Here is a 14090-nt window from a genome sequence, read left to right on the forward strand (position 1 = left end):
AGAGGCAGGAAAAAGGTATAGCAGATCGAAATCTCTATCTCCCTCGGCTGATCTGCCAGGAAGAAGTGGAGGAAGAAACTAATGTGATATCAGGAAGTAGGGAAAAGTATGACAGATCCAAATCTCTGTCTCCATCAGTTGATCTTTCGGAAGATGAAGAGGAAGAAGACAATGTGAAATCTAAAGTTAAGCAAAAGTATGGCAGATCCAAATCTTTGTCACCATCTGGTGATCTGGAAGATGGAGAAGAAGAAGACACTGAGAAACCAATAGGGCGTGAAAGATATCACAGATCAGTCTCTAGGTCTCCTGCTGGTCAGGAGGAAGAAGAAGAGGAAGAACAACAGAGGATGAAGTCAACAGACATCGATGTCAGGACATTGCCTGGGGTTCCAGTAGCCACCTCAGGTGGTGAGGCTACAAATGATAGTGACTTTGATGCATCGTCGGTGAACACATCGCTGCAGCTGGAGATGGAGGATACGGAGGTCACGCCTCGAGGTGCCAGACATGCGTCAGTGATGACTGGGAGTCTGTGGAAAGGAAAGAAGATATCAGCACTGACAAAACGAGGAATGACGTCTCGTAAACTCGTAAAGACTACACGGTCAAGAGAAGAAGATACGCCAGTAAGATATTCAGACCTTTGATCCTTATAATATTTGTTTGAAATATTACCAATGTCCAATTTTTGGCTTTTCTAACTACTGTGTCTGTTTCCTAGTAAAATGCATCAGAAAGATTAATGCTGTCAATAGATCTCTTAGATACTCACAAGGTGCGGTGGGATAGTCCTGTGGTTAATGTGTTCTCCCATCACAGTGAAGACCAGGGTTTGATCCTCCACATGTGTGAAGCCTGTATTTAGTGTCCATTGACATGATATTGCTGGAATATTTGCTAAAAGCAGTGTAAACATTCATAATGAATGCGATTATAATATATACTGAGTGAAAAAAATAAGGGATCACATGAAAGCACAAGTGTTCCTTTATTTCTTTCCAGGTTTCTTCACAAGCTTTGTATCGCATAACTTGTGAAGAAAACCTGGAAACAAATAAAGGAATACTTGTGCTTTCATCTGATCCCATTTTGTTTTCACTCAGTATATATTGAACATTTTTGGGGGTGTCCCAGCCACTTGCCGTATATTTTAGTCAAAATACTTATAATGAACTACAGTTACATCAAACTAAAATTAGAGGTCACTTTGAGTTCATTATAACAGTAGATTACCGTACATTTCTTCGAATATAGTTATTTTTGGATGTTAAAAATATAATAGTTAATCATATTGGGATTATGGCACGGTTTCCTTGTTCATGGTGTGCCTGGTCCAGTGATCATTTATGTCCAGCCATGATTAAGCTGAGATATGGATTTTTATGATGTGTAATTACAAACTGTAAACTATGGGTTCTCTACTTCCCACCCAGGGCTTTGTTTCCACATCTCCATCACCTGCCAAGAAGAAGACTCAGACCAAAGACCAAAGAAAACCATCAACTTCACAAGCGTCTCGCAAGTCTCGCCCTGTGAAAAGGAAGAAGGCATCAAGACAGAACATGGACGATGATGACGAGGAGGAGGAAAGGTCACGAGGTCAGCAGAGAGACGTGTCCATGGTTATTGTTACCCTGATATTGTTACTCATTCTGGACTGAAGGTCAAGTGGGCTTGTTTTCTGGTGTGTTGTCTGTCCATCTGTTGTTGTGTTGTCTGTCCATCTGTTGTTGTGTTGTCTGTCCATCTGTTGTTGTGTTGTCTGTCCATCTGTATAGTGTTGTCTGTCCATTTGTTGTTGTCTGTCCATCTGTTGTTGTGTTGTCTGTCCATCTGTTGTGTTGTTGTCTGTCCATCTGTTGTTGTGTTGTCTGTCCATCTGTTGTGGTGTTGTCTGTCCATCTGTTGTTGTGTTGTCTGTCCATCTGTTGTCTGTCCATCTGTTGTTGTGTTGTCTGTCCATCTGTTGTTGTGTTGTCTGTCCATCTGTTGTGTGTTGTCTGTCCATCTGTTGTTGTGTTGTCTGTCCATCTGTTGTTGTGTTGTCTGTCCATCTGTTGTTGTGTTGTCCATCTCTGTTGTGTGTTGTCTGTCCATCTGTTGTTGTGTTGTCTTCCATCCATTGTTGTGTCCATCTGTTGTTGTGTTGTCTGTCCATCCCATGTTGTGTTGTGTTGTCTGTCCATTGTGTTGTCTGTCCATCTGTTGTTGTGTTTGTCTGTCCATCTGTTGTTGTTTGTCTGTCCATCTGTTGTTGTGTTGTCTGTCCATCTGTTGTGTCCATTTGTTGTGTTGTCTGTCCATCTGTTGTGTCTGTCCATGTTGTCTGTCCATCTGTTGTGTGTTGTCTGTCCATCTGTCCATCTGTTGTGTTGTCTGTCCATCTATCCATCTGTCCATCTGTTGTTGTCCATCTGTTGTTGTCTGTCCATCTGTTTGTGTGTTGTCTGTCCATCTGTTGTCTGTTGTCTGTCCATCTGTTGTGGTGTGTTGTCTGTCCATCTGTTGTCTGTCTGTCCATCTGTTGTGTGTTGTCTGTCCATCTGTTGTTGTGTTGTCTGTCCATCTGTTGTTGTGTTGTCTGTCCATCTGTTGTTGTGTTGTCTGTCCATCTGTTGTGTTGTCTGTCAATCTGTTGTCTGTCCATCTGTTGTTGTGTTGTCTGTCCATCTGTTGTTGTGTTGTCTGTCCATCTGTTGTTGTGTTGTCTGTCCATCTGTATCCATCTGTTGTTGTGTTGTCTGTCCATCTGTTGTTGTGTTGTCTGTCCATCTGTTGTTGTGTTGTCTGTCCATCTGTTGTCTGTCCATCTGTTGTTGTGTTGTCTGTCCATATCTGTGGTGTGTTGTCTGTCCATCTGTTGTGTGTTGTCTGTCCATCTGTTGTCTGTCCATCTGTTGTGTGTGTTGTCTGTCCATCTGTGGTGTGTTGTCTGTCCATCTCTTGTGGTGTGTTGTCTGTCCATCTGTAGTCTGTTGTCTGTCCATATCTTGTGGTCTCTTGTCTGTCCATCTGTTGTAGTCTGTCCATCTGTATAGTGTTGTCTGTCCATCTGTTGTGGTCTGTTGTCTGTCCATCTGTTGTAGTCTGTTGTCAGTCCATCTGTATTCTGTCCATCTGTATAGTGTTGTCTGTCCATCTGTTGTAGTCTGTTGTCTGTTCATCTGTTGTAGTCTGTTGTCTGTCCATCTGTTGTAGTCTGTTGTCTGTCCATCTGTTGTCTGTCCATCTGTATAGTGTTGTCTGTCCATCTGTTGTCTGTCTATCTGTTGTGGTTGTGTTGTCTGTCCATCTGTTGTCTGTCCATCTGTTGTGGTTGTGTTGTCTGTCCATCTGTTGTCTGTCCATCTGTTGTGGTTGTGTTCTGTCCATCTCTTGTTCAATCCCCAACGGTGTGATAACTAAAGACATTAAACAATGGTACTTAGTGTTGCTCAGCTTGATGCTCCAGGGTACTGATTAACTCAAAATAATGTCTGGGTATCCATCTTGTGAAAATAACTAATTACAATTATAACTTATAACTAACTTATTCCAAATATTCCAAATTGCTTCTATATGCCAATACAGTGCCAATACCACTCAACACGTGTACGACAAGGTAACAGTTTAACTGTTACACATACAGATTCCATTCACATATGTATTCCTGTATGGACCATGCATTTTTATTAAGTGTCTTCTCCGTTTAGTGCAACTTGTCATTACGCATTAAAAGTTCACAGTGATGTTAGTGCAGGGGTGGAAATAACCCATTGCCTGACGTCCCAGTCCAGTGTTTTTTTCTGTCGGGCAAGCAAATTTGTATATCACTCTGTACCGGTGTCCAGTTGACTTTCCAATGTTAATTATGTTGTTTATTTATAAAATCCGGTATAGTAGTGGAAAAATTATCAGGGCAAGTGATTTTACATGTGTCCCTGTACTAGAGTACACTAGAAATTGTAAAGTTATTTCCACTCATGAATTATGTGACAGGTCGGTCGGTGTCGGTGTGGAGCACGTATGACCTGCCACGGAAAGGGAAGGACGTCATGGATCTGGACATTGTCCTGGAGTGTGTGCGCACCACGGAGCGAGATATGTTGTGAGTTCATGCACTCAACAGACAACAGGACACATCTTTCTACCCAACACATTAGGAGACATCTTTCTGCCACACATCTACACTGTATGCCTGTTTCATCTATAACCCATAAAGGTCCAGGTTAGAGTAATCCATGCTTGTCGTAAGAGGGTTTTCAGGCTCGCTGACTTGGTTAACACATGTCATCGTATCCCAAATGCGCAGATTGATGCTCATGCTGTTGGTCACTAGATTGTCTTGCCAAGATTCAATCATTTACAGACCGCCGCCATGCTGAGTGCGGTGTAAAGCTAAACTCACTCACTCACTCACTCACTCACTGTTACATTTTTTAGCTATTTCCTTTGTTTGTCTTAGCCGTATGTGACCCCTTCGTATTTCTTCAGGGCTGATGCTGACTCCCGAACTTGTGACAAGGCCACACAGAAAGTGGCTGCTTACATCAGGAAAGAAGTCCATAAGTCAGTAAGTAGCTTCCTCAGTACCTCACTCTTTACCTCCCCTGACCTTCAAGGGGAACATACTGTCTCTCTGCGGAGTACTCGTAATGTATAACCAGTGAATTAAGCCATGGGCTGGTTCCACTGTGAGGAAATAGAGAGTGAGAGAGTTTGGTTTTGTGCTGGTTTTAGCAATATTCCAGCAATATCACAGAAGGGGACACCAGAAATAGTCTTGACACATTGTACCCATGTGGGGATACAAACCCAGGTCTCCATTGCGGGCTGAAGTAACATCATTCAAATGGCAATATTTCTCCTGCAAAATGTGCCACACCATCAGTGCAGTCTATAGTCCGTTTGGCTCAAAAGCGAACCGATGAATTGCAATCTAACTTCGAAAACTAATAAACATAAAATACTCAGTGAAACACTGATCATAATCAAAACCTCAGACCAACTCTGTGAGGTTTATGCAGAATTTATGTCTTAAAAATAAAAAAGTTGTTTAACAAACTTTCATTAAAATATCGACACAGTTCACTATTTGTTACGAGGGAGGAGTGCAGAGAAAGGGACAGCCAGGTGTGTGAGAAAGGATGGAGACGGGACAGCACAGGTTAATGAATCAATAGTGTTGTCGGCATTTGCTTCTCTAACACCTGGCAGGGGGCGATGGGGTAGCCTAATGGTTAAAGCTTTGGCTCGTCACGCCGAAGACCCAGGTTCGAATCCCCACATGGGTACAATGTGTGAAGCCCATTTCTGGTGTCCCCGCCGTGATGTTGCTGGAACATTGCTAAAAGCGGCTTAAAACCAAACTCAGTCAGTCAGTCTAACACCTGGCTGTCCCTTTCTCTGCACTCCTCCCTCGTAACAAATAGTGAACTGTGTCAAATTTTTAATGATAGTTTGTTAAACAACTTTTTTAATTTTAGAACATAAATTCTGCAAACAAATCACAGAGTTGGTCTAATGTTTTGATTATGATTAGCGTTTCATTGAGTATTTTATGTTTATTAGTTTTCGAGTTAGATTGCAATTCATCGGTCCGCTTTTGAGCCAAACGGACTATACTCTGTGTACTACGTCAATATCAGGCAGTTGTTCTCATTGTTCTCTTCTTTCGAATGTTAGCGGGTGAGCTTAGTTTTACGCCACTTTTAGCAATATTTCAGCAATATCACATCAGGGGATGCCAGAAAAGGGCTTCACACATAGTACCCATGTGGGGAATCGAACCCCAGTTTTCGGCATGACAAGCGAACGCTTAAACCACCAGGCTACTCCACCGACCCTGATAAGTGTTATGATACATTGAACTGTCCGTGTTATACAACTGCTTGCTCTATAATAGGGATAGAAATGAATAGGGCACAAGTCAGAAAAAGTTAGGTGTGCCTTTGTGAAAATAAGCGTATCCATACCTTTTGATGATCCAGTTAAACTTAAAATATCACAACAATTATGTCATTCAACTTATTGTTAATATATTTGTAAACAACATGTAACAGACCCGTGAAGCACCGGGTTAGAATTGATCTTTCAGTAACTCATGCTTGTCGTAAGAGGCGACTGACAAGATTGGGTCGTCAGGCTCTCTGACTTGTTTGACACACATCATCATATTCCAATTGGATAGATCGATGCTCATGCTGCTGATCACCGGTTTGTCTGGTCCAGACCCCATTATGTACAGATTGCCGTGATATAGCTGGAATATTGCTGAGTGCCGCATAAAACTAAACTCACACACTCACTGACTCACATGTAACACCTGTAAACTTGAGAGGTGGATTTCACGAACACTATCACAGGGCTCAATTTAGTGCTTTGTTACTTGCACTGGTGCAACCCAATATTACAAAATGCAGCCTAGTTATTTGTCTAAATTGCACCAGGTGCAAGTAAATTTTTGAGTGAGTAAACTTCTGAATAAAACATCTACATAATTCAATAGCATATTTTTGATATTGCATATTGCATTAAAAACAGTGCAACTGGAATTTGACTGGTGCAAGTGGGTTAACATCGAGCCCTGCTATCATGACTGCAAGAATAGTTAATCTTTATTTGTCCTGAACTCATTACCTAATACCAAAACTATGTTATCATCCAAAACAGGATTTCCTTGTCATGCACACAGTCATTCAATTTGTCCATAAGCTGTGAAACTGAAAGTGCCACAGATAAATAGTTTGATGGGGTGCATACATACGTTCTGAATCATTTGAATCGATCATATATATTACATTTTTCATTAAATGGATCACGGTGAGGAATATTATAAGTTGTTCACTGGTCACGAGGGGGACATGGCCTGATGTACCCTCAGGCAACATAAACAAACATAGAGGGTACATCAACCCATCGCCCCCGAGGGACCAGTGAACAATGTATTTATCTTACCAAACTCCTCAATGTTAATTTTGAACTGTTTGAAGCACGGGTATTGGATCATAATAAGGAGTACCAGAGTTAGGCAACAGCCCAAACACTACTAACACGAAGTACTAAACAAATTCCCACAGTTCGGCATTTCCAGCGGGTAACATAGAAAATATGACTTGCTTGTAAGCACGGTATATTGATTAACTTAGCCAATCATAAAATGACATTTATGTGTGAGGTAAGATAATTGTATATGGTATGTACCACTAGGGCTTCCACGGGTACTCGAGTACTCGAGGACGAGTCGGTGTAGCTGGACTCGAGTCCATTTTCAAGGACTTGAGGACTCGAAAAGGGGAGATAACTCGAATTATTGACGTTGACGGACTGTCTGCCATGTGCTAAGCATGAGCGGCCGTTAACGTCTAATATTAAGAAAAAGATATAACTTTATTATCCCGGAGGAAATTCTCATACATCCAAACTGTCTCAAAATAAATATATACACAGTTCACAAAAATATACACAATAATTACATGCTCAAAACGAATGCTATTTACAAATAAAACTGACATGATATAATACACTTAACCACATAGGTAAAGAGGCTGAATAATTCTAGTTCTAATCACATGATGGTGATTCAAAATATTTGTTGCATTCACGAATACTTGATGGTATGAAAGACTGTCGCACTCTGTTTTGAGGGAAGGTAATCTACAGCAGCGTCCAGAAGGAAGTAGTTCAAAATGGTGAGATCAAATATGTCAACTGTCAAATCTAATTTTAGCTGCTTTTTGACTATACTCGAAATACACTCCAGAAATTTTGCAAGCAGTATTAACAATTTTGAAAAGTCTGTTTTTGTTAAGATGAGACAGATCCCCATACCAACATAGAAAATTGTAGGTCAACACACTTTGAATAAAGGTTTGATAAAAAACTGTCATTACGGTTTTGTCAATACCTTGACGATAATAATGTTCAGAATCAGAAATTAGGCCATTAACAGTGGCGTCATCTGCAAATTTCACAGTAAACAAGTCATATATTGACAAGTAACAGTCATTGGTATACAAAACGAAGAGTACGGATGAAGGAACACAGCCATGTGGATCTCCAGTAGAGGTTGAGAGAAAAGAAGATTGATAGCCATTGACACTGACATACTGAGTTCTATGTACCCTGAATTCTTTAAGCCATCTGATAATGTTTTTATTAACACCTAGATTAAATAGTGTACTCCTCACACGGTGTGGCTGTATGGTATTAGTTGTTACAAGTCTGCAGATGAGAGTAAATATTATACATCGACTGAGATTTCACTTCTTAAAATGATTAGGTAACTATCTTGACAATTGATCGTTTGCTTGAAAGGTATGAATTTCGAGTACTTCGGGTCCGAGTCGAGTCTCACCCCTCGAGTACTCGAGTCCCAAAAAATGGACTCGTTGAAGCCCTATGTACCACTATACCGCCATTCAAACCAGTGAAGTTTTGACAGTGGTAGACCAGAAACTCAGAAGTAATTGGGCTATTGTCAATTATTTTGCATCCGCTAAAAATTGCATCCAGATTAGAAAGCCTTGAACCACTAAGACAAAAGTTGTGGTTCTGATGTTGAAGTTTTGTCTTTGTCTCTTCTTCAGATATCACTTGCTCAGCAGATAAAACAGAGGCAGAGGCAGAGTAAAAAGGTGAGATGTTTTGTGGGTTTATGCCACCCTCAACAATGTGAGATATGTCAAATAATCAAGTCAGGACCAGACAACACAAGGACAGGTGTCTACTAAATCAGCCAAATTATGGATCGTCACATCAACCAAGTTACCAAGTCCGGCGATGTTACCTATAACATCACCTCTTGTACAACAAGCTTGGTTACTTTGTTGTTAAACACCGCACTCAGCAATATTCCAGCTATGTGGTGGCGGTCTGTTAATGATCAAGCCTGGACCAGATAATCCAGGGATCAACATCATCAGCATTGTTCTACACAATTGGGATATGATGACATGTGTAAACCAAGTCAGCGAGCCTTACCACTTGATCCCATCAGTCGCCTCTTACAACACACATGGGTTACTGAAGGCCAGTTCTGACCCAGATCTTCATGGGTCCTAACAACAGAGCACTGGTTCCATCCATGGGTTGACAAGATTTATTAAAGAGCAATGCTTAAGGTGGAGTTATGTCCCTTAGATGTCTGAATGTCATGCAGTGGACTTGATTCCCTATGTTTATGATAATTATTGGCATGTATGCATCTCATGTCCTTGTCAAGTTCACTAAAGTGTAGGGGTGAAACGGTACGCTCTTACCATGGTATGGTACGTATAGCGGTACAAGGCCTTCGCTTCAGTCCATTTCGGTTCGGTATATGAGATATAATCATAATGCAGAAAATTGACAAGAGCCAACCCTTACATTGTTTGATAACATTGGAAACAATAACCATAATCTTTGTTATTTTGAATGAACAAATCTGTCATTTTATGACTTGATAGAAATTACGGTACATAAACCTAAAATACCGAATTTTTGGATTGCATTCGATATACCGAACCAAAGGCAAAATACCGCCGTTCTACTAATACCACGGTTTACCGTTTCACCTCTAGTAAAGTGTCAAGCATTTACATGGATCGCTCTTGGCTTTTCCCCTACATAAAGTAAAGGATAAAAGATAATGTCTTGGTTGGCTGAGAAACCCAAGGGTAACATGGATCCAGAAAGTAAACTTATGGCTTAGGCCTGAAGTTTCTAGAGCCCTGCTACAACTGAGTATGTATGTTTCATCGACTGACAAATAACAGTCAGGGTGCCGTTGTACAGAACAACCTTAGCACTAAGGTGATCATAAATCCCATACCTCGACATAGACTTACAACAGTCTTAGCGCCAAGGTTATTTTGTACAGCAGCACCCAGAAATGTCTGAATAAGCTGAGAGGTAATGTCAAGTATCATGCATATAACTCATTCTTTTTTCCGCAGGCTCAAACAAGAGTGAAGAACATGCGTGTCGACCTGCAAGAAAAACAAAAAGACAAACTCAAGTGAGTTTCTTATTGCTAATTACCATCATCATATCATTTTTAAGTGTTTCACTGAACAATTTGTACAAGTGACAGATTTTATGTTTCAAGAGTGAGACCAGTGCTTGTGTTGTTCCTTCAACAGTGTTAATACCAGGCACCAGGCAGGGTAACAACAAGTACCATCTTGTTTAGTGGCCGCAGACCAAACCAACCTTTGTTGTTCTAGGCAGATGCTCTATCTGCTAGATCATGGTGGCCCTCCTATATCGTGGTGGCGGTGAGGTAGCCTAGTGGCTAAAACGTTTGCTTGTCACGCCTAAGACCCGGCTTTGAATCCCTACATGGGTACTAAGTGTGAAACCCATTTCTGGTGTCCCACCATGATATTACAGGAATATTACTAAAAGTGGCGTAAAACCTCACGCACTCATTCACTCACTCATTTCTCTTTCTGTCTTTAAGTTTTTCTTTCCTAGGTACCTGTAGCACCAAAGGTATAAATCTTGTCACTTATCCCTGCAGACTGACCTCCAGGCTGAAGAAACTGCAAGCTGCCAGTGGAATAGATGAGGATCTGATCAACATCAACAGCTGGCTGGATGACTCGGAGAAACTCATGAGGGAATGGGACAAGTCCAAGGCTGGACAGGCTAAACCTCAGGTAGGTCGAGACTCGAGAGGGCAATAGGTCAGGGTGTTAGTTTCTTTGTTAAGAGTGAGTGAGTGAGTTTGGTTATACGCCACACAATATTCTAGCTATGTGGCGGCGGTATGCAAGTAATGGAATCCAGTGATTAACAGCATGAGCATCGATCTACAAATATGAGATGTGATGACACGTGTCAACCAAGTCAGTGAGCCTGACCATCCGATCCCATTACTCGCTTCTTGGGACAATCAAAAGGCATGGTAATGGTGTCATTCTTGGAATAATCCACAGGTTAGGCATTGGTGTCTACTACTCGATCCCGTTGGTCACCTATTACAACAAGCATGTGTTGCTGAAGACCAATTCTAACCCAGATGTTCACATGTATACACCCTATGTGTGAGAAGTCTACCAAATCCACACTATAAGCCAGTGTACACAGAGTATGTAACAGCTTTGAAACGTCCCAGGTGAAAACTGATTGATGCCTAATATGCAGTTGTAACTGAAGTCCACTTTCAGTACGTGTTTCAAATCCATTATTGCCAAAGCGTGAATAGCAGCTGTTCAGTCAAGTAGACTAATTCCCACATGATTGATTTATTGTGAATTGTCTGCTTTCATAGTTCCCTTAGGTTTAAGTGTTCAGGATATGTACCAAGAAGTGGTCATTTTTCATAGCCATTGTAGACCTGTGAAGGTCCGGGTTCGAATATTGGCCTTCAGTAACCCATGCTTGTCGTAAGAGGCGACTAACGGGATTGGGTGGTCAGGCTTGCTGACTTGGTTCACACATGCCATCGTTTCCCAATTACGCAGATCGATGCTCATGCTGTTGATCACTGGATTGTCTGGTCCATACTTGATTATTTACAGACCGCCGCCATATAACTGGAATATTGCTGAGTGTGGCATAAAACTAAACTCACTCACTCATAGCCATTGTAAGAATTTTAAGTTTTCATGAGAATGAGAAAACCACATGGCACATTCAGTTGTAGACCAAAAATGCATGTTATTTGAAATTTTAGAATTACCCTTACTAGTTATGACATAATTGGTGACAATTGGTCCCACAAAAGATATCCCAGGGTTTTACCTTGACTTACAGAAGTGAGGGTCCAGGGGACCTTCATCAATAAATTTTACGGGTCCTTCCCAGTGTAGCAGGCCATTTCTTCCCGGTCTAAACTTTCCCCAGGGAGAATCTGGCCTAGGCCAAACTTTCCCCGGGGAGGTTTTGTCCTAGGATATTCTTACCCCAGGGAAAGTTTGGGCTAGGCTAAAGTTTCCCCCCCTAGGCCAAACCTTTTCCCCTGTTGAAACTAGGATATTTTGTTCTGTTTGCTATGAAAAGTGGGGAGATTCTGGCGTAGCTAGGTCATTTCTTCTCCACCCTTGTTCTCATATCAAAAGGGCTACTTCTTCCCCACCCCACATGGAGATTCTGGCCTACCTAGGCTACTTCTTCCCCACCCTTGCTTTTATATCAAAAGGGGGAGGTTCTGGCCTACCTAGGCTACTTCTTCCCCACCATTGCTCTTATAAACCAACTGTAGGTTTGACTTTTATTTTGGTACACATTTTGCTAAATAGTCCATTTTTGCCTCTGACTTGGGTGTAGTGATTTGAATGCATACATGTTTGAATGGCATATATCTCTAAATCCATCCTGCTCCTGCCACCAATCCTATCCTATGAAGACACGTTGCATTAGTTCTTCATCTGTCCACCATAAGATGTAAACATTCAATCGCACATTTGATGGGTAAATAAGATGTAATATACACAGGTTGCTTGCTCTCTTATCATGCTGTTTATTATCTAATATTTGTTGTATTTATGTATAACTGTAATGGAACATTATTCACATAAACTTGTTTACTAATCCATGATCACTTTTGGTGAATGAAATATGATTCAGATATCCATGGGCCAAGTACACTGTATATCCCTTATGAAACCTTGTCTTTTGAATAGAGAATAAGGCAATATAGTTGAATGATAGATGATACAGCATTTCATACAGATATTGTGTTGGGTTGTTGTTGTTGTGTTGATGTTTACATCTGCTTCCAACTGTTAAGTTGATGTCGCCGACATGGATGCCATATTTAAAGCCATGAGTGAGGGAATAAAATTTCTAATGGATATGGACATCCAAGTTTAAAACTGGGTATTTAGTTAAAGTTTCAAATATAGTATTGATTTTGACATAAGCCAATTTTGAGTAAATGGGGATAAGTAAATTATTGAAATCTAAAAATAAGTAAATGATAATATAAAACAATAGTAATAATATAATATCTTTGCTTTTATGCTTGCTTTTCCTTTTAATCTCACCTTATAGAAGGGTATTGAAATAAAATGGGAACCATGTACATGTTATATATGAAAATGAAGATGACCTGTAAATTGTTAATAAAACTTGACATCAACAGGAATATTTTATCAATGTGTTCACATGAATAGCTGTCTTGTTTTCGTTTCTGACTTTTTCAAGACGAACATAAACATGAAAACAAGGTTGGGGAAGAAATAGCCCAGCTAGGCCAGAATATCCCCCTTTTAATATAAGAACAAGGATGGGAAACAAGTAGCCTTTAAAGTTGATTCAAGGGTGGGGAAAGTTTGGCCTGGGACAAACATTCCCAAAGGCTTGGGGGTGGGGTTTGGCCTAAGGTTTGGCCAGGGGGAAAGTTTGGCCTGTTACACCGGTAATATTAGGGTCCTGTATAGTATTGAAATGGTGTTGTGTAGTGTATGTTCAGATAATGACTTCAGAGCCTGGAATGAATCAGTGATCATGTGAACAGTGTACATGACTGATGGTGAAATAACACACACAGATCACCGCTGTTGATGTGCTGTAGGTATTTTTGTGCATCACTCGGGATGCGGTATTTGGAGTTTTCTCTAATTCTATAGTTTTGTGTACTGGATGCACATTTCTGCATCACGTTAAACCCTGTATCCATAGTGAAATTAATGGCATTAAAAATTATGTTAAAGATATGCAAAATCTGCATTATAATTGAAACTACAGGATATAGATTGATAGTGCATGCTTTCATTCATAACCCTTCACCTCAAGGAAAATACCCAATATGTGCAGCAATGCCTATAAGTGATGCCACTACAAGTGACTTTCTCAAAATAGTGTGTTTTTACTGACAGAGTACACAGGATTTTACTAGGGAACTGACAACTTATGAATAAATGTGTTGTGCAAGTAATCTGAAACATTCTGAAAGCCTGTATTTTGTTATTTGTTTTTGGTGTTAGCAAGAAATACTCATAAATAAGTAGTGAGTGTCTGAAAGAAGTTGATGAATGTTTCTCTAAAAATAGAAGGAAATGTGACGCATAAACAATCTGAATTTACCTTTAAAACGAGCATTTTTCTTAGCACAGCGTTTATTTTCACACCTTTTTAATTTCTCTGTATATCCCTCAGTCACTTTTCATTGGTGACAAAGA

General features: G+C 40.5%; 1 protein-coding gene and 1 long non-coding RNA gene across 2 annotated transcripts in view; one reads left to right on the top strand and one right to left on the bottom strand.

The window, feature by feature from the left end:
• LOC124261447 (DNA ligase 1-like) overlaps positions 1–14090 on the top strand; it is a 25133-nt gene continuing 11043 nt past the window's right edge. Inside the window, exons 1-7 of the mRNA XM_046695762.1 lie at positions 1–629; positions 1437–1602; positions 3982–4090; positions 4477–4555; positions 8571–8618; positions 9918–9979; positions 10484–10622. Coding sequence (XP_046551718.1) covers positions 351–629; positions 1437–1602; positions 3982–4090; positions 4477–4555; positions 8571–8618; positions 9918–9979; positions 10484–10622 — 882 coding nt within the window. The 5' untranslated portion in view covers positions 1–350. The remainder of the gene's footprint in view (positions 630–1436; positions 1603–3981; positions 4091–4476; positions 4556–8570; positions 8619–9917; positions 9980–10483; positions 10623–14090) is intronic.
• Positions 9768–14090, bottom strand: part of LOC124261448 — an 18678-nt gene continuing 14355 nt past the window's right edge. Inside the window, exon 3 of the long non-coding RNA XR_006894326.1 lies at positions 9768–9857. This is a non-coding gene — a long non-coding RNA (uncharacterized LOC124261448). The remainder of the gene's footprint in view (positions 9858–14090) is intronic.

This window comes from Haliotis rubra, unplaced genomic scaffold, assembly GCF_003918875.1.
Source record: "Haliotis rubra isolate DU_JTF1 unplaced genomic scaffold, ASM391887v1 Scf8, whole genome shotgun sequence".
Lineage (NCBI taxonomy): Eukaryota > Metazoa > Mollusca > Gastropoda > Lepetellida > Haliotidae > Haliotis > Haliotis rubra.